This window comes from Mustelus asterias, chromosome 10 (assembly GCF_964213995.1).
Source record: "Mustelus asterias chromosome 10, sMusAst1.hap1.1, whole genome shotgun sequence".
NCBI classification, from domain to species: Eukaryota; Metazoa; Chordata; class Chondrichthyes; order Carcharhiniformes; family Triakidae; genus Mustelus; species Mustelus asterias.
In genome coordinates, this window is record NC_135810.1 from 95,188,404 (window position 1) to 95,210,326 (window position 21,923).

Below are 21,923 nucleotides of genomic sequence, written 5' to 3' on the forward strand. Positions count from 1 at the left end.
AGGAAGAGAAGGTGTTACAGGCTAATAGGCTGGAGGAAATAGATGTTCGGAGGGAGGATGTCTTGGCAGTTTTGAATAAACTGAAGGTCGATAAGTCCCCTGGGCCTGATGAAATGTATCCTAGGATTCTTTGGGAGGCAAGGGATGAGATTGCAGAGCCTTTGGCGTTGATCTTTGGGTCCTCGCTGTCCACGGGGATGGTGCCAGAGGACTGGAGAATGGCGAATGTTGTTCCTCTGTTTAAGAAAGGGAATAGAAATGACCCTGGTAATTATAGACCGGTTAGTCTTACTTCGGTGGTTGGTAAATTGATGGAAAGGGTCCTTAGGGATGGGATTTACGACCATTTAGAAAGATGCGGATTAATCCGAGATAGTCAGCACGGATTCGTGAAGGGCAAGTCGTGCCTCACAAATTTGATAGAATTTTTTGAGGAGGTAACTAAGTGTGTTGATGAAGGTAGGGCAGTTGATGTCATATACATGGATTTTAGTAAGGCGTTTGATAAGGTCCCCCATGGTCGGCTTATGATGAAAGTGAGGAGGTGTGGGATAGAGGGAAAGTTGGCCGATTGGATAGGTAACTGGCTGTCTGACCGAAGACAGAGGGTGGTGGTCGATGGAAAATTTTCGGATTGGAGGCAGGTTGCTAGCGGTGTGCCGCAGGGATCGGTGCTTGGTCCTCTGCTCTTTGTGATTTTTATTAATGACTTAGAGGAGGGGGCTGAAGGGTGGATCAGTAAATTTGCTGATGACACCAAGATTGGTGGAGTAGTGGATGAGGTGGAGGGCTGTTTTAGGCTGCAAAGAGACATAGATAGGATGCAAAGCTGGGCTGAAAAATGGCAAATGGAGTTTAACCCTGATAAATGTGAGGTGATTCATTTTGGTAGGACAAATTTAAATGTGGATTACAGGGTCAAAGGTAGGGTTCTGAAGACTGTGGAGGAACAGAGAGATCTTGGGGTCCATATCCACAGATCTCTAAAGGTTGCCAGTCAAGTGGATAGAGCTGTGAAGAAGGCCTATAGTGTGTTAGCTTTTATTAACAGGGGGTTGGAGTTTAAGAGCCGTGGGGTTATGCTGCAACTGTACAGGACCTTGGTGAGACCACATTTGGAATATTGTGTGCAGTTCTGGTCACCTCACTATAGGAAGGATGTGGAAGCGCTGGAAGGAGTGCAGAGGAGATTTACCAGGATGCTGCCTGGTTTGGAGGGTAGGTCATATGAGGAAAGGTTGAGGGAGCTAGGGCTGTTCTCTCTGGAGCGGAGGAGGCTGAGGGGAGACTTAATGGAGGTGTATAAAATGATGAAGGGGATAGATAGAGTGAACGTTCAAAGACTATTTCCTCGGGTGGATGGAGCTATTACAAGGGGGCATAACTATAGGGTTCGTGGTAGGAGATACAGGACGGATATCAGAGGTAGGTTCTTTACGCAGAGAGTGGTTGGGGTGTGGAATGGACTGCCTGCAGTGATAGTGGAGTCAGACACTTTAGAAACATTTAAGCGGTTATTGGATAGGCACATGGAGCACACCAGGATGATAGGGAGTGGGATAGCTTGATCTTGGTTTCAGATAAAGCTCGGCACAACATCGTGGGCCGAAGGGCCTGTTCTGTGCTGTACTGTTCTATGTTCTATGTTCTATGCTTAGGTTTTCTTTCCGTTTGTTAATAGATGTTTAAAATTCCAAAAGTCTCACTGGAATTTGTGGCTTCTGAATTCAGTAAACTTATCTTTTCATGGTCAGAATACAGAAAGAGTTGTGATGCATGTGCCAAATTTCCCTTTGGGATTTGGTTTGTGTGGCAATTACCAGATCAAAACACAGGACAGTTCACTAAGGTGGTTATCAAGGCTTTATTAGCTGAGGTATTTAATATAAGAGCAGGGAGGTTATGTTGGAATTATATAAAACATTAATTAGGCCACAACTTGAGTACTTTGTGCAGTTCTGGTCACATCATTACAGAAAGGATGTAATTGCATGAGAAATTGTACAGAGGAGATTTACAAGGATGTTGCCAGGGCAGGAAAATTTCAGCTATGAGGAAAGATTGGAGAGGTTGGGGTTGTTCTCCTTGGAACAAAGGAGGCTGAGGGGAGATTTTATCGAGATGTACAAAATTGAGAGAGGCCTGGAGACAGTGGATGGGAAGGACCTAATAGACTTTAGCAAAGAGGTCAGTGACCAGGGGGCAGAGATTTAAAGTGAAGGATTAAAGGGGAGATGAGGAAATGTTTTTTCACCCCAGAAGGGTTTGGAACTCTGCCTGAAAGGGTAGCAGAAGCAGAAACCCTCAACTCATTTAAAGGTGCCTGGATGTTTCAACTGAACATGTAGGGCCACAGACTAAATGCTATAAAGTGGGATTAGGCAGGGTGGCTCGTTTTCTTGGACAGTGCAATCACGATGGGCCAAGTGGCCTCCTTCTGTGCCATAAGCAATGATTCTATTTTATAGTATCTAAAAAGACAACTTTATGAAGTAAGAATTGTTTTTCTTTGTCATTTGCAAATGATGCAAACAGAAGTCAAAATATGTACACACCTTTCAAGTAGAAGAACACAAATCATTGCGTGCAATATATTTAAATTACAAGAGATAATCTAACCATCTCGTCTTGGCCCAGCCGTCATTGATTACCCAACCATCAACATCCTGGAGGTTTACTATTCATCAGAACCTTAACTGGATCAATCACATAAATACGGCTACCAGAGCTTGGAACTCGCCTCCCCACTCTCCAACGTTGGCCCTGATCAACATGACACAAATCAGGTGATTGAAGGAATACTTTTCACTTGCGCCAAGATCATTCAAGCGATTTGACACCAGCCAGGACAAAGCAGCCCACATGACTGGGACCCCATGCACTACCTTAAGTAGTCACTTCCTCCACCACTATTGCACAATAGCAGCAGTATGTACTATCTACAAGATACATGCTCAGCAAGGCTCCTTCAGCAGCACCTTCCAATCCCACATTCTCCACTACCTGGAAGGACAAGGATTGTAGGTTCATAGGAGTGATCACCTTCAAGTTCCCTCCAAGTCACACAAAATTCTTTCGTGGAAATGATCACTGTTCCTTCACTATCCCGGGGTCAAAATCATGGAACTCCCTCATGAACTGTGTGTGTGTGTGTGTACAATACATGGACTGCAGTAGTTCAAAAATGGCAGCTCACCACTCTCATTTTCATGGGTAACTCTGGATGCACAGTGAATGCTAGCCTTGTCACCCAGGGGCAAATAAAAATATATTGTTTTTAATGGGCCTGCTCAGCCCTCCAATTTTACCATGATTCTGCTAACATGAATCATGTTACCTGGATGGTAGTTTTTTCCTTACAATAGTTTGTCCTGAATTGTTCTTGGAGCCAGATCAGAATTGATTCCACTCATTTTTAGGGTGAAGGGATTAGTTTACTTCAAACAAAAAGGTTGATTTTGGGTGCTTAATATTGAAATTTAGACATCAAGATCTACAAGATTGGTGGCATACTGGACAATGAAGAAGGTTATCTCGGATTGCAATGGGATCTTGATCAGTTGGGCCTGTGGGCTGATGAATACATGGAGTTTAATTTAGATAAATGCATGGTGATGCATTTTGGTAGATCGAACCAGGGCAGGACTTACTCAGTTAATGGTAAAGCATTGGGGGGAGAGTTATAGAACAAAGAGCTCTAAGGGTGCAAGTTCATAGCTGACTATTAATCCAGAAACTCAGCCAATGTCCTGGGGACCGGGTTCAAATCCCACCATCACAGATAATGGAAATTGAATTCAATAAAAAATATCTGGAATTAAGAATCTACTGATAATCATGAAACCATTGTCGATTGTCAGAAAAACCCATCTGGTTCACTAATGTCCTTTAGAGAAGAAAATCTGCCATCCTTTCCTGGTCTGGCCTACATGTGACTCCAGAGCGTAGTAATGTGGTTGACTCTCAACTGCCCTCAGACAACTACGGATCGGCAACAAATGCTGGCCAGCCAGCGACGCCCATGTCCCACGAATAAATTAAAAAAAGCTCCTTGAAAGCGGAGTTGCAGGTGGACAGAGTGGTGAAGAAGGCATTCGACATGCTTGGTTTTATCGGTCAGAACATTGCATACAGGAGTTGGAATGTCTTGTTGAAGTTGTACAAGACATTGGTGAGGCCACACTTGGAATACTGTGTACAATTCTGGTCACCCTATTATAGAGAGGATATTATTAAACTAGAAAGAGTGCAGAAAAGATTTACTAGGATGCTACTGGGACCTGATGGTTTGAATTATAAGGAGAGGCTGGATAGACTTTTTTTCCCTGAAGCGTAGGAGACTTAGGGGTGATCTTATAGAGGTCTATAAAATAATGAGGGGCATAGATCAGCTAGATAGTCAATATCTTTTCCCAAAGGTAGGGGAAACTAAAACTAGAGGGCATAGGTTTAAGGTGAGAGGGGGGAGATACAGAAGGGTCCAGAGGGGAAATCCTATCACACAGAAGGTGGTAAGTGCCTGGAACAAGCTGCTAGAGGTACTAGTAGAGGCAGGTACAATTTTGTCTTTTAAAAAGCATTGAGACAGTTTCATGGGTAAGATGGGTATAGAGGGATATGGGCCAAAGTCGGACAATTGGGACTAGCTTAGTGGTTAAAAAAAAGGGGTGGCATGGACAAATTGGACCAATGGACCTGTTTTCATGCTGTAATCCTGTATGACTCTACAAGTAAAGTATTCATACATATGCACCTTAGTGCTAATGAAATTGTTTAGAGTATACATTTGTTTTATCACTGCTAAAATGGTTAATAAAGGAAATGATAGTGCATGGGGGAAGAGAAGCATTATCAGTAATGCAATGGTTATATTCACTAAGTATGAGTATAAACATACACAGGCAATCTTACTGAGCTGGACAATGAAGGAAAGGAGATGGAGCAGGATATCATGGTTGACTATATCAACCACTGCATAGGTGTTTGGGAGGACATGGAAAGATAAGCCACCACAATCGCACAAGATGTTATCCATGAATTAGGGCTGGTTTCTGTCCTCTCAGAATTGGAATCTGGACTGTAGGAGTTTGGGCAGTAAGTTTTTGGAAAGTTGGGCATTCAGTTGGGGAGCATTGATATGCTTGAGGGTTTTGGGGGGAAACTCTAACTCAGAAATAGGGAGGTATTTAGGGAGTGCAGAAAAGCTCAAGTGGGTCAAAAGGTCCCTTTCCTGGAAGGTACATGGAAACATAGAAACATAGAAGATAGGAGTAGGAGGAGACCATTCGGCCCTTCGAGCCTGCTCCACCATTCATCACGATCATGGTTGATTGTCCAACTCAATAGCTTAATCCTGCTTTTTCCCCATAACCTTTGATCCCATTCACCCCAAGTGCTATATCTAGTTGCCTTTTGAATACTTTCAATGTTTTGGCATCAACTACTTCCTGTTGTAGTAAATTCCATGGGCTCACCACTCATTGGGTGAAGAAATGTCTCCTCATCTCCATCCTAAATGGTCTACGCTGTATCCTCAGACTGTGACCCCTGGTTCTGAACACCCCCACCATCGGGAACGTTCTCCCTGCATCTACCCTGCCTAGTCCTGTTAGAATTTTGTAAGTCTGTATGAGATTGCCTCCTCATTCGCCTGAACTCCAGCGAAAACAATCCTAACCTAGTCAATGCAGAAGGGAGTCACTATCCCATCTGTCAGTGTACAGAAGGCAAGACAATCCTATGGATGTTTGTATCAAAGGTTCGCCATCTTCAGATACCCTTTCAGTCTGAGTTTCTGAAGTGTTACCTCCTGTCCTCACAATCATCTTCTGTTTCTTGAGTTTCATTTACAATTTAAAAGTTCCCCAGCAACAGCATAGTGCTCCTGATGTTTAAATCAGGAAGGGAGATTTCCCCTTTGTTTAAGCTTCCTTATTATTTTGCACATGGAAGAAGGCTCTTCACCAGGTTTGCTTTTCTCTTATTCTACAGAAATAGATAAAGGGAAAATCATAGTCCCAACTGGTAAGACTGCCCGATTTCATGAAACTGGCCTTGTCTCTTTAAGATTTCATTCATTAAAGAACTAGAGTAACCTTAGTGTGACAAATCAAACCTTGCATTTGTCATTTTGATTTTCTTTTTTTTATTTTGAAATATATTTTACATTGTTTATTGCATCTCTTGCCATCATGTGCTTCTGAGGGAACAAGACAGAATAATAGGAAAAGACTTAGAGGTGGAGAATCTTGAAGAGATTACGCCATCATTTAATAAAGAGAGGTCCTACACTTAGGTATGGTGGTTAGGGTGCCCCTGCCAGCCTATGATATTCTATCAATAAAAAGAATGAGTGATTGCAGGGGTGGAAAAGACTGCTTGAAATGCAAACATGAGGTTGGTCTGCCTCGCCTTGTACCTTGTTTTCCTCGGCATTTGTTCAAAGGGTGAATATTTTCTCATGTGGAAAGGTACCCTATGAAACTTGGGATTTTTAGGATTGTGGGGTTTCCCACCCACCATCTGAAGAGTCAGTGGTCAATGCAATGCTGCTGACACTGGCTGCCCCACAACCACTTAACCTTCCAAGGAGCATTAATTGACTGGAGGCAGGTCTTCCACCCCTCACTTAGAAGGAAGTTCTTCCTCAGAAAGCTGCCGGCCAGTCAGATTGACTGGCATCTCTCTAGCCCTAGCAGCGCCAGTGGACAGGACTGTAAGCAGCCCTCAGAGTCAAAGTCCCGAGAGTCCAGGACCAGGTAAGTGTGGACGTCTCAGAGTGGGGAGAGTAGGTGAGGCCCAGGGGTTGGGTAGAGGTGCAGTGGAGGTGTTGATAGAGAGGCTAGGGATGAAGGAGCACCTGCCCGGATCAGACCTTGTGGTGGGGACATCTGATGTTGAAAGTAGACTATTGATGGAGGTTCTCCTCCCCTTCCCCTCCAACGTTTGAGAAGGGCCACTTTCCCCCCTGCCCCTGAACTCCTCCAACCAGCCTGAAAACTGAGCTTGAACAGGAAACAAGGAGGGGAGGGGGCATCAAGACCAGAAAGTTGTTGGAGCTGGTGTTCCTTCAGCCCTGATATGAAGTGAAACAATTTCTTGTAAAAAAAAAAGTTGGATGAGATGGAGAATGAAATGAAGCTGTGGACAAGGTCAGCTTTGAGTTAGGATGAGTCAGTGCATTGGAGAGAGAGGTCACATTGTGTGTACACATGGCAGCACATGGCACCAAGTGTGGATTTCAGAATGCGGTGAGAACAGCAGTCTGAGGAATGCTGTATGTCTTGGAGATATCTGCAATCCTGGATGGATTCAAAACAAGGATGGAATTTCAGTTCTAACCTTCTTGGGGTAGTTGAAGCCAGAGTCAGTAATTGAGGATGGAGTGTGGGTGTGACGTGAGTTTTGGTAAACACCTTATCAAACACCAGGAAATGGAACGCAGTGAAGGTGAACAAGGTGAAGGAGACAAATGGAAATCCTGTCAAAGAGAAGAGGAGAATTTCCTCAAGGTCGGCATTCCTGGAAGAGAGGCAGTGAATTAAACACTAAAGTAACAGCAAAATACAGCATACGCTGATGGTCAGATATAAAAACAGAAAGTGCTGGAAAACTCAGCAGGTCAGGCAGCCAGAAACAGAGGTTGGGATTTTCCATTCCTCCTGCAGTATGTTTTCTGGCAGCGGAGGTAACTTGCCATTGGCCGCTGGTGGGATCTTCCAGTCCTGCTGAAGATAATGACCATTTGAGTTGCCCGCTGGCCACATCACTGGGCACCCTGCCATGGGGAGGTTGCCTTTGGTGGGACTGGAAGACCCCGCAGATGGGAAGGGCTGGAAAATCCTGGCTTGAGTTGACATTTCAAGTCCAATATGTCTCTTTGGAACATGCAAAATATTATCAGTTTGGAAATCTAAGGAAAAAAGCGTTAGTGTTAAAATGTAATTAAAAGGGTAAGCAGCAAAATTAGGGACAATCTATCTCACGCTGGAATAATAGAAAAATCTGCCATTATTACGCGTTAGAATATGTATTCATCCACATGTTCGGTTATGGAGAAACGGCAGGAGAATGGGGATGAGAAAAATATCAGCAATGATTGAATGGTGGAGCAGACTCGATGGGCTGAGTGGTCTAAGTCTGCTCCTATGTCTTATGGTCTTACAGCAGGGGAAAGGGGTATTTTTGGACAATGAGGCATTGGAAGGAAGAATTGTTGTATCACTACCTACTTCCTAGTAAAGACCTTTTTACTCGAAAGTAGCCAGCTGTGAAATGTTTTAAATTATGTTTAATTAGTTTTCGTTAATGAATGAATGAGTGAGTCAACAATAATCTTCATTTTATGCAATAATCAAACTAGAACTTCCCATCTACTAGAGGAAATGATGCAACAAGTTAAATATAAACAATATTCCTGTCATTTATTGAGATACAGACTTTAATGCTTTGCTCACAAGATGCAGAGCTGACATTATTCAGGATATTTGGATTCAGCTACGTTAAGCTTTGTACACAGCTTTATTGTACTCTGGAGGTATATAGCATTTACAATAAAGCCAACATACACTGTGACTATAGTGATTCAACTATGTTGTATAAAATCCATGTACATTAACATCAATTCATATTTGCACAGGTTAAATTGTAAAATTATATTATCATCTGAGTCAGGAGACTGTAGGCAGGTGGGCACGGTTTCTCAAATAAGCAGCCACGCTACAATGTGTTTACCACAGCACAGACTTCAATTAGTTTAATTTTGGTTTTTATTGAATGTAACACTGTCGAAAGCCATCTTTAATTTATTTTATTAGTGTCACAGGTAGGCTTACTTTAACACTGCAATGAAGTTACTGTGAGAATCCGCTAGTCGCCACACTACGACACCTCTTTGGGTACACTGAGGGAGAATTTACCCTGGCCAATGCACCTAACCAGCACATCTTTCAGACTGTGGGAGGAAACCGGAGCACCCGAAGAAAACCCACGCAGACACGGGGAGAATGTGCAAATTCAGCACAGACAGTGACCAAAGCCAGGAATCAAACCCTCGCACAGTGAGGCAGCAGTGCCAAAAACACTGTGCCACCGTGCCTCCTGAGGGGCTGTGTCCCCGATTCTGTTGTGAGAAACTCACATCTTGATCATTTATTTATGTGTTTAATTACACGAGCTTTACCCTAAAGACACCAGCACATTAATTGCACCCATTTTCCCTTCCAAATGCATCCAAAGTGAGAGTAACTGAAAGCAACCATATGCATCTGTAGAGAAAGTAGATTGGAAAAAGATGCAAACTTTAACGAAGGTGATATTAAGTTTAAAGTTGTGGAAATAAAATCATAATATCTTGGAATCGACAAGAGATTGTCTGAAGGATAGGAAGCACTTGTTGAAGGGCTGAGTAGTGAGCAAAGTGATTCATTGGGATCACTACTGCTTCCAATTTACATGAATTACATGAGCAACATTTACATTGGCATGGAGCATGTGCTGCCACTTTCTGTTTTATCATTGGATCTTCCTCACAACTGGTCTTAGCAAAATCACTAATCTCCCAGTGGGAACCAATGGTGCCAAGATCAACAAAGAAACACTTTGTATTCAGAAACTCAACACAAATTGATTAGATCTGCAAGTGATAGCAACCTAGAGGACATAACTGGGGGCAGCTTATAAATGACAAAATCAGTTAGACAAAATATTTAATTGGATCGAACAACAGGAGATGAAACAAAACATAAGACTGAAAACTGAGAGGCATGAGCCCCCTATGAATGCTATAAAATAGCCAAGGAGTAAGTTGGAAGAAATCTAGGAATTTTGTCTGTTTGACACTCAATATATTCAATCACTGTGGATTAATAAAACAAATAGGATCCCAATAGAAATGTAAAAAAGTGATGATGTACTACCTAAACTGTTGGACCACACCCTAAGTTAATGTGTCCATTTCTTGAGGCGCAGGAAGATAGTCAAACCCTGGAGGTGATGAAAAAAGTGCGCAAGTCTGAATAATGAGGAACGGTTGATTTAACGTGAGAATTTCAGCCTTGAGAAGTCACTATGACCGAAATTTTATCACCCCACCTGCAACGGGAATCGGGGCAGGCAAAGGACAGAACTTGGAAAGGTACATTGACCTCGGGTGGGATTTTCTGCTTTCAGGAAGGGTTTTCTGCATTTAAGAAGGGTAGGAAGGATAACCTGGTTAATTATAGGCCGGTGAGCTTGACGTCCGTGGTAGGGAAGTTGTTGGAGAGGATTCTTAGAGCTAGGATGTATGCGCATTTAGAAAGGAATAAACTCATTAACGATAATCAGCATGGTTTTGTGAGAGGGAGGTCATGCCTCACTAACCTGGTGGAGTTTTTTGAAGAAGTGACTAGAATGGTTGACAAGGGAAGGGCCATGGATGTCGTCTATATGGACTTTAGTAAAGCATTTGACAAAGTACCTCATGGTAGGTTGGTGCAAAAGGTTGGATTTCATGGGATAAAGGGGGAGGTGGCTAGATGGGTGGAGAACTGGCTTGGTCACAGAATAAGTTGTTTTGTTTCTTAAAGACTTGATTAGCTGTAAGTATTCGCATTCCAACCATTATTCATGTAAATTGAGTCTGTGTCTTTATATGCCCTGTTTGTGAACAGAATTCCCACTCACCTGAAGAAGGGGCTTGGAGCTCCGAAAGCTTGTGTGGCTTTTGCTACCAAATAAACCTGTTGGACTTTAACCTGGTGTTGTTAAACTTCTTACTGTGTTTACCCCAGTCCAACGCCGGCATCTCCATATCTTGGTCACAGAAGACAGAGGGTGGTAGTGGAAGGGTCTTTTTCCGGCTGGAGGCCTGTGACTAGTGGTGTTCACAGTTTCTCCACATCTCCACATCATGACTAGTGGTGTTCCGCAGGGCTCTGTATTGGGACCTCTGCTGTTTGTGATTTACATAAACGATCTGGAAGAAGGTGTAACTGGGGTGATCAGTAAGTTTGCGGACGACACAAAATTGGCTGGACTTGCAGATAGTGAGGAACATTGTCAGAGGCTACAGATGGATATAGATAGGCTGGAAATTTGAGCAAAGAAATGGCAGATGGAGTTCAATCCAGATAAATGCGAAGTGATGCATTTTGGTAGAGCTAATGTAGGGGGGAGCTATATGATAAATGGCAGAACCATAAAGGGCGTAGATACGCAGAGGGACCTGGGTGTGCAAGTCCACAGATCCTTGAAGGTGACGTCACAGGTGGAGAAGGTGGTGAAGAAGGCATATGGCATGCTTGCCTTTATAGGATGGGGCATAGAGTATAAAAGTTGGGGTCTGATGTTGCAGATGTATAAAACGTTGGTTCGGCCGCACTTGGAATACTGCGTCCAGTTCTGGTCGCCACACTACCAGAAGGACGTGGAGACTTTAGAGAGAGTGCAGAGGAGGTTTACCAGGATGTTGCCTGGTATGGAGGGGCTTAGTTATGAGGAGAGATTGGGTAAACTGGGGTTGTTCTCACTGGAAAGACGGAAGATGAGGGGTGACCTAATCGAGGTGTATAAAATTATGAAAGGCATAGATAGGGTGAACGGTGGGAAGTTTTTTCCCAGCTCGGTGGTGACGTTCACGAGGGGTCATAGGTTCAAGGTGAAGGGCGGGGGAGATTTAACACGGATATCAGAAGGACGTATTTTACACAGAGGGTGGTGGGGGCCTGGAATGCGCTGCTGGGCAAGGTGGTGGAGGCGGACACACTGGGAACGTTTAAGACTTATCTGGATAGCCACATGAACGGAATGGGAATGGAGGGATACAAAAGAATGGTCTAGTTTGGACCAGGGAGCGGCGCGGGCTTGGACGGCCGAAGGGCTGTTCCTGTGCTGTATTGTTCTTTGTTCTTTGTTTGTTCTTTGAGGCCGTAAAATCCCGCCAACTGTATCTTTAAGTTGGATATCCTGTTGGATATCCTCTTTGGGATTGTCCTCATCTATCAGTCTTGTAAGTGGAACTTGTGTTTTTCCCACAAAACAGAATATGCCTTTGCCTACTCAAATAAATATAACAAGACTCAGGTCATCACTGTATTCCATAAACAATATGTAATACATCATACGCTCTCAGGTTGATTCCCTCGACTTTGGAAAATGAAACAAAATAAATTCTACATACTATGTACTAAGAGACAAGCTGATTTAACAATGAACTGTGCTTAATACAGACAATACATTCACATAATTAGAAAGGTTATAATTCTCTTCAAAAATGTCAAAACAAGATGCTTCTTCTGTATTAACACTCAACATGAAACTGATCACTGAAACATGACCACTCACTTCTTACATGATGGAATAGTACCAGACAGCTTCCAATGGACCTCTGTACTCTTCAGACCCTCACACTAACTGCTACCTGGGAGAACATCAATCATAGACATACTATTTATACTCTTTTGGAGATGCACCAAAAAGATATTGAAAATTTATCTCGTGTAACAATGTCACAACAAGCATTTGCATCTATATAGTACCTGTTGTTGCAGTACAAGATCCCGAGATGCTCAACATTAGATAGTCATGCATTCATCTTCTGCACTACATCAAACCTTTGTCCCAACCTCTTTGAATCATCTGTAATTACAGGAGATTAACACTTGATAGTAGAAACACTTCTGTAAAGAATGATAGGGACTCTACATTCCACAAACCTTTCCGCATTAAATCTTTTTTGCTTGAAAATGAATTGTAGGTGCATATTGTTGCTTGTGCAGATTAAACCACAATGTATATTCTTTGTGAACGGTGTAATCATGACTGGTTATAACCCCAGTAATGAATGTGTGGAGTTTGCACATTAGAACATAGAACATAGAACATTACAGCACAGAACAGGCCCTTCGGCCCACGATGTTGTGCCGACCTTCATCTGAAACCAAGATCAAGCTATCCCACTCCCTACCATCCTGGTGTGCTCCATGTGCCTATCCAATAACCGCTTAAATGTTCCTAAAGTGTCTGACTCCACTATCACTGCAGGCAGTCCATTCCACACCCCAACCACTCTCTGCGTGAAGAACCTACCTCTGATATCCTTCCTATATCTCCCACCATGAACCCTATAGTTATGCCCCCTTGTAATAGCTCCATCCACCCGAGGAAATAGTCTTTGAACGTTCACTCGATCTATCCCCTTCATCATTTTATAAACCTCTATTAAGTCTCCCCTCAATCTCCTCCGCTCCAGAGAGAACAGCCCCAGCTCCCTCAACCTTTCCTCATAAGACCGACACTCCAAACCAGGCAGCATCCTGGTAAATCTCCTCTGCACTCTTTCCAGCGCTTCCACATCCTTCTTATAGTGAGGTGACCAGAACTGCACGCAATATTCCAAATGCGGTCTCACCAAGGTCCTGTACAGTTGCAGCATAACCCCACAGCTCTTAAACTCCAACCCCCTGTTAATAAAAGCTAACACACTATATGCCTTCTTCACAGCTCTATCCACTTGAGTGGCAACCTTTAGAGATCTGTGGATAGAGATCTGGTTGTCTCCAGATATTGTCTCCAGACAAGACAGCCAGTGAAACTGTCTTTTGTGTGGCAGTCTTGTCTGGAGACAATACACATCTTTTTAGCCTGTTTTGATGCTCTCTCCACTCACATTGTTTTGTTTCTTAAAGACTTGATTAGTTGTAAGTATTCGCATTCCAACCATTATTCATGTAAATTGAGTTTGTGTCTTTATATGCTCTGTTTGTGAACAGAATTCCCACTCACCTGAAGAAGGGGCTTAGAGCTCCGAAAACTTGTGTGGCTTTTGCTACCAAATAAACCTGTTGGACTTTAACCTGGTGTTGTTAAACTTCTTACTGTGTTTACCCCAGTCCAACGCCGGCATCTCCACATCATGACTAATTTTTTAGCACAGTGGGCTGGGAGATCCTCACGTCGGCCGATTCATGGGGTTCGCGCATTCATTCACGCCCTGCTTGAGTTTCCCAGTGCCGGATTTCCAATGGCATCTGCTCCCTGCTGGAAATCAGCAGGGAAGTGCAAAGACCATTTAAATTGTCATTTTAATATAATTTGAATGATATTAGCGGGCCCGGGACTGAATTCTCCGAGCCCGCGAGCATCTCCCACCCCGCCAGAGTATTTCACTCCAGCGGGATTTACAGTCACTCCCCACTGATGGGGAACTAGTGGCCTGACCCCGCTAGAGTGAAGGGAAGTCAATAGGGGCCCCATAGAGGGTCGGGTGGTGCAGGTGTGTCCCCTGGGCATTGGCACCCTGGCAGTGCCAGCCTGTGCCCCCTGGCACTGCCCAGGGGGCAAAGTGTCAATGCCCAGGGGCACCTTGGCACTGTCCATTGGGCATGGGGCAGTGCCCAGGGAGCGGGGCATATAAGAGCAGGACCTAGTGGCCAGGGCCTGATGGGGTGGGTTCCGCTGCCACTCTGCATAGGGATCAGTGAAGGAAGCAGGGAGGCCAGCAATCGGAGGGGTGGGGGGGGGGGGGGGGGTCAGCCTTGGGGTGGTCAGCTTGCGGGGGGGGGGTAATTGGTGGGGGGGAGGGGTGCTGGAGACCGTGGTTGGCCAGGGCTAGGCGATCGGGCCATGGGGGGTGCAGAGAGCCAGCAGTGAAAGGTCGCAGAGCTGGCCAGCAATCGAGCAATCGAACTGCCAGCGATCGGGAGGATGGAAGGACGGGGCTACTGCGCATGTGCCGATCTCAGTGTGACAGATCGGTGCATGCGCAGTGGCCCGCTCAGTGTACTGATTTCAACCTCTCCAGCGGGATATGCGCGCCCCTGAAATGTAATGATATTCATGCTGGTGGCCTCTGCAGCGCACAGAGTGTGGGAGATTCTTGTCTGAACTCCCACTGAAAAATCTAGCGTGAATTACTCCAGTTTTCATGCGAATTCAACACTTAGAATTTTTTTGGGAGAATTCTTTCCGTGATGTCTACACTATTTGCAAAGAAGTGCAGTATTGGGAGATAGAATTATATTTTAGCTTAAAAGCATTCAGTGAACACTGAAAGGCTACATTATCATGAAAACGGGTGGAGCACAAGAAGGTTCTTTGGTTTCATTTTATCGCAGTTCTTCAGCAGGGGAAGAGAATATACCAGAACGATGCTGCTGTTAACAGGATCTAAGCAGTTAGGGCTTGCAGAAGCTCTTGAAGCCCTGGTGCAGCTTGGCTGCAATTCATACTTTGTGTGGTTTTTAGTTATGATGTGGAGATGTCGGCGTTGGACTGGGGTAAACACAGTAAGTGTGACCATCCACCAGGTACACGGTACACACACTTGTAACTCAGCCAACTTGTCTACCTGGTACGCTGCAGGAAAGGATGTCCCGAGGCATGGTACATTGGGGAGACCATGCAGATGCTATGACAACGGATGAATGAACACCGCTCAACAATCACCAGGCAAGAATGTTCTCTTCCTGTTGGGGAACACTTCAGCGGTCACAGACATTCGGCCTCTGATCTTCGGGTAAGCGTTCTCCAAGGCGGCCTTCACGACAAACGACAATGCAGAGTTGCTGAGCAGAGACTGATAGTCAAGTTCCGCACACATGAGGACGGCCTCAACCAGGATCTTGGGTTCATGTCACACTATCTGTAACCCCCACGACTTGCCTGGGCTTGCAAAATCTCACTAACTGTCCTGGCTGGAGACAATACACATCTCTTTAACTTGTGATTAATGCTCTCTCCACTCACATTGTCTGTACCTTTAAGGCTTGATTACCTGTAAAAACTCGCATTCCAACCATTATTTTGTAAATTGAGTTTGTGTCTTTATATGCCCTGTTTGTGAACAGAACTCCCACTCACCTGATGAAGGGGCAGCGCTCCGAAAGCTAGTGGCTTGTGCTACCAAATAAACCTGTTGGATTTTAACCTGGTGTTGTGAGACTTCTTACTGGTTTTTAGTTCACAGAGAAGCCCTGGGGAGCTGAGAGCATGGCAGGAGGTCACTGGTCCTGTGTGAAGCTGTCAGGGCTCAGAGAAGTCCTGAGAATCATGTATAGCTCAGTGTAGCTGGGAAACTGGAGTTCGGAGAAATCTGGGGCAGTGCTATCTTAGTGAAGCTAATGGTTTAAAAAAAAGAGTTGGAATTGAGTTAGTAATTAGAGGCGGGCATGCAGCTTTGTAAGTGCTGTGGAACACAGTCTGAAGAGGAGAAATTGAACCAATAGGGAGAGAGCAGTCATGAGGCAGCCAAGTCAGGGCAGCTTTAGAGAATTCAGAGGCTAAGTTCTTTAAAATGAAGCGTTGACATATCTCATAAGGGATACAGAGTGTTAACAAGATTTTGTGACTCACAGCGGCAACTGATGTCTGGATGAGTTGTTGAGAAATCTATGGGATCTGTTTTGGCCACATCTGCTATTTAATGTGCAATATGAAGTGTTTGACAACAGTTTGCCCATTAACTTATATTTACCACATGTTAATTCTGAATGCCTGAGTATAGTGTGGAGGCTGTAAATTGTTTATTTTTCTGACTTTGTGTATAGTAAAGTTTATTTTGCTTGTTTAAAATGGTGGAATATTGTAGATTTGATCTCCTTGTGCGTAACTGGCATTTCAAACTTTGTCTATTTTAAACAAAAAGTTAATAGTCCCTAACTGGATTGTAACATATCATGCTGTGGCACCATGTGGTCGGACCTGCATTTGTGTACCTCTAGTCAGTGACATATTTAGCATTTAATGTCATCTACAAGAAGCTCTGAACACAGTGCTGGATCAGCACACTGAAGGAAATCAGAGCCAGTTCCTGATGGAATAAATGATTCCATCTTTAGCACATGGGACTAACTGGTTTCCCTTTATTTCGCACCTTGGAGAGACCTTGGGAGACCTGATGAAACAGGAATAAATTCAAATACATAAAAATAGAACAAATGGGATTATCAAGATTTTAGCTTCAGACCATAAAATATGCTGTGTAACAAATAAAATATTTCATTTACCGTGATTATGTTGAAGTTATTGTGACATAATTAACCTTGTGTTTAATATGTTGATTACCAGGCACACTCCAAGACTTGGCATATCTACAATGACCGCTTCCGCGATTCACAGCAAGGTCACGTGTCAATTGCTTTGGCTTCACATTGGGTTGGGCCAAAGGATGGGGACATTAATCCTGAAGCTGTGCAGCTTTGCCAGTGCTCGATCAACTCTGTATTAGGTTGGTTTGCTAAACCAATATTCTTAGACGGTGACTATCCGGCATGTATGAAGGACAACCTCAAATCTCTGCTGCCAGTTTTCAATGTTGGAGAGAAAGCGGAAATAAAGAAAACAGCTGACTTTTTTGCACTTTCATTTGGGCCACTGAGCTTTCGACTTTTGGACTCAAATTTGTTATTTAACCAATCAAAAAAATACCTTCTGAGGCAGCTTCTCTATTGGATTCACACAGAATACAACAACTCAAAAATATTCATTGTAGAAAATGGCTGGGATGACAGCAGTAGCAGTACAAAGACTGAGGATGTTTATAATATGTATCCTTTAAAGAGATTCCTCATGGATGTGCTTAAAGGTAACATTTCTTCACCATTTTATAATATTTCATACAGCACCTTTCACAACTTCAGAATGTCCCAAAGTGCTCTACAACCAAATAAAGTACTTTGATGTGTAGCCCCTACTGTAATGTGGGAAATATGGCAGTCAGTGAGCAATGAGGTAATGATGAAATAATCTGTATTTGAAATGTTGGTTGAGTGATAAATATTGGCCAGGACATCAGAGAAAACTGCCCTCCTCTTCATTGATTAATCCTCCGGGATCTTTTGCTTCCATCCAAGAAGTAAGACAGCTTTAACTATTAAATATCTATTTAACATTTCATCCAACAGGTAGCATTTCTGACAGGGCCCCAAGCCTCACTCACCGCATAAGGGGAGGAAATGACCTAGTGATATTATTGCTAGACTATTAACCCCGAAGCTCAGCCAATGTTCTGGGGACCCGGGTTCGAATCCCGCCATGGTAGAAATTGAATTCAATATAAAAAAATATCCAGAATTAAGAATCTACTGATGATCATGAAACCATTGTTGAATGTCGCAAAAACCCACCTGTTTCGCTCATATCCTTTAGGGAAGGGAATCTGCTGTCCTTACCTGGTCTGGCCTACATGTGATTCCAGAGCCACAGCAATGCGGTTGACTCGCAACTGCCCGTGGGCAACTAGGGATGGACAATAAATACTGGCCAGCCAGTGACGCCCATGTCCCACGAATGAACGAAAAAAACCTGTAAAATTGCAGACAGGTGATGGGCGGAGAATTTTATGGATCTTCCCCCGCTGAAAACCCACCAGCAGGAGCCCACAAAATTCCACCTTCTGTTCCTGTGTTGTAATATTGGATGATTCTAGTTCTCTTTTCTGCCCCCTTTATTTCACCAAATTGATCAGAATAATTGTCAGCATTACGCCATGACTGCAACCAATTATCACTGGCCAAAGGGACACGCTTCCACACGGGTAGTACCAACAGTTTGCTCCCTCAGGTAGAGGGGTAGATTCTCGAGTTGCCACCTGGGCAGTGTGGTTCCTTACAGAAGCTGATTAACTTTCAATTTCATTAATGTTAGTGAAACACGGCGTCAGTTTTACATGTAAGCAGAGATGAAAATCTGTCCCAGCATAGTGCAGGGTTTCATTTATTCACCTTTCTCAGAACTGCATTATGCAACTGTTCAAAGCAGTCACCTTTGTGACAACGGTCTAGTGACAGGACTCAGACTATAGCCATGGAGTTTAAGTGGAACTTAATTAGTGGAAGTTCAGTCAATAATAAACTGCTCATTAAGAATAAACAGAAAGCCTACTACAAGCAACAGAAGAGGTCAAATCCTTGAAACCCTGCAGCCTAATTACCCACAGAAGGCTTCCACCAACAACAATGTTGTAAATACCCAGGTAATCTTTTTCAGTGGTGCATCTTGAGGGATAATTATTGGTCAGAATGCCTTCTTTAAGCAGTGCTGGACGATCCATTATGCCCACCTAAGAGGGTAGACAGAATCTCGATTTAACACCTTATCTGAAAGACGGCAGCATCACCACCGTACCTACATCTGCTAAGATTAGGAGGACGTTCTGTCTTGGACATAGGGTAAGGCCCACAACCGAGGAATTGCAATCAATCCTGGGAACAAGCTGAGAAAAAACATTTTAGCCAACCTTATCTACAGGTCAGCCTGGCATCTCTGAAACAACCTCCCCACCTTTGCCTCCAAACCCTAATGGAGCAGTGGGGATGCCTCTCTACATCTACAGGGCCAGTGCTCCTGTTGTGATGCTACAGGTGCAAGCACCTGCCCAAATTACTTAAATTACCGTTTCCCAGGGATTTGGACAAAACCCTAGATGGAAGTTTCATTGGTGGTTCAACAGTGATAGGGCTGGTGATTTGGTAGCTTCTGAGTGAGTATCCTGGGAAGCTAGGCAAGGAGAAGCAGAGGGAGAGACAGAGGTAGAAAGAGAGAGAGAGAAAGAGAGAGAAAGAGAGGGAGAGCGAGAGAGAGAAAGGACATAGTAAAACACATTCTCAGTGTTACATTGTATCAATTTAGTTACTAGAGTGTAAACAGGGACATAGAAAAATAGAAGCAGGAGTAGGCCATTTGGCCCTTTGAACCTGCGCTGTCATTCATTTTGATTGTGGCTGATCATCAAATTCAATATCCTGATCCCACCTTCCTCCAGTATTTCTTGGTTCCTTTAGCCCCAAAGACAACCAAAGATAGGTTGAGTACAGGTGAACCATAGAGCTGGATTTCACAAGGGGCACATTGCCCAGGCAGGGCGGGTCAAAGGGATGGATAACATCTTGGGGGACTAGCCACGATGGGGCACCTGGGCGCCCTCTCTGCGCCCCCAGAAGCGTTTTTTAAAAATGGCCTAGCCACTTTCACCTTCCTGTACCTGCCCATGCCAATCATATAACGGCATGAGCAGTGAATCATTTGGGACAATTGGTTTGGTAACAAGCTCAATTGACTGTTAATTATTATTTTAAAATGGCAGTTGGGCTGACATTTCAGCACCCGCCCACATACCGTATTGTGGGAAACAGCTCAGGGGTGGCCAAGAAGGTGATGGGCTTGCCATCCCTCATATTTTGTATGCCCTCCACCCCAAAAAAAACCCCACAAAGAACACCAATGGTAAGTATAGGAAGTGGGAAGTTAGGTATAAAGTGGGAGTGAATTCCTGTGGTAAATCCTGTGTGAAGGAAGTGCTGCGCTGTCAGAGACAACAATCAAATAATTAAATTAGAGTTTGATAAAGGTTTCTGTGCACCGACGTGGTTAGAATATGGAACTTTCTTCAATCCAATAACTTTCTCCATCCCTCTTTCAATAAATATATGAAAAGTTTACTGAATATATGTTTGCTTGCAATATAGTCCATGTAATGCACCTGGTCTTGACCACTCCATTTCTGTTTATTACAAGAGAAAAGACTGGAAAAAAAAGAGGTAGAGGGTGATTTCCCCCCCCAAAATTCAAATTGTCTATAAGGCGGGAAAATGGGAGCTTTTCCCACCCGTTTTTTTGGTGAGCTGAGTTTCATGAATTTATGGCACTCTGTACAATACAGAGGCCGTCAGGTGATTCACGCCAGTGGGCCGGAGGGGGTGGGGAGGGGGGGGGGGGGCGGCAGACCCTAAACCCACCAGAGAGGAAGGCAGCAGAGGGGGCCATACTGGCAGACTGATTGACTGCAGTGGGAGCTCATCGCTGGACTCCTGATGGCCCTTCCCCCACTCCCTGACCGCGGGCTCTGACCCTCCTCCCAATCACCGGCCTCCCAATTGCCAGTCCTGACTCCATCCCCTGCCCCAATTGTCGGTCCCGACCCCCAATCGTTGACCCCACCACTAGCCCCACCCACCGCTGCAGAGTCGCCCCTTCCCTCCCACCTCTCCCCCTCTTGGATTTGGCTCTGCCCTCTCAGGCAGCCCCTTTGTGCCAGGCTGGCAGTGCCAGGATGACTGGTGGGCAGTGCCAGGCTGGCACTGCCCAAGGAGCACTTCCTCCCCTGCCCCCGACCTCCTATATGGCCTCCTGTCCTACCAGTGAGGCCATCATGTCTGGGTGCAGTTGATCCCCGCTGGTGGGAACCTTCACTGGCAAGGTCAGTAATCCAAGTGAGTCTGGACAATGGCATCCGGAGCTCACTAAAGACATTCAAATTAGAGTATGAATATTAAAATTAGCCTCATATCGTTCCCTGGCGTGAGGCTGATTATGTCAAAAAAAAATGGCCTGGGAGAATTATGACCTGCTGGATGCCAGGAATCAGTTTTTTAGACTCCCGCTTAAATTTCCCACCCTGGTATGCTACTCGACCAATGTAGCGGGCGGGAAAATCGCTCATGTATTCTTTTCCAACGAAAATCGTACAACAATTCATGCAAAAGTTTTGCTCAACAAGTTCATTTATATATTCTGACCTGGAATGTAATCTAAACTCAAGATCTGCAATGGGACTTGAACCTGCCAATTCATGTCTTGAGTGCTATAAACTAAGCCACAGTTGACACCCAACTGTTATGAATCAATTCCTTGTTCATGCAGACTGAAGTTCTAATAGAAATGGTTGGTTTCCATTATGTGATGCTGATTAGAGTGGTTCAGGTCCATGATGACCTATGCAATGGAGAGTGGGAGGAGATGTAAAACTTGAGCCAAAGCACAGGAATCAAATGATGATGTGGAGATGCATTGGACTGGGGTGGGCACAGTAAGAAGTCTCACAACAGCAGGTTAAAGTCCAACAGGTTTATTTGGAATCACGGGCTTTCGGAGCACTCTACCTTTTCAGAAGAATAAGTAAATTTGGCATGTCTGCGACGACTCTCACCAACTTTTACAGATGCGCC

General features: G+C 44.3%; 1 protein-coding gene across 1 annotated transcript in view; it reads left to right on the forward strand.

Annotated features, from left to right (window-relative positions):
- kl (klotho) overlaps window positions 1–21,923 on the forward strand; it is an 89,790-nt gene that overhangs the window by 34,623 nt on the left and 33,244 nt on the right. Inside the window, exon 2 of the mRNA XM_078222241.1 lies at window positions 17,047–17,563. Within this exon, the coding sequence (XP_078078367.1) occupies window positions 17,047–17,563 (517 nt within the window). The remainder of the gene's footprint in view (window positions 1–17,046; window positions 17,564–21,923) is intronic.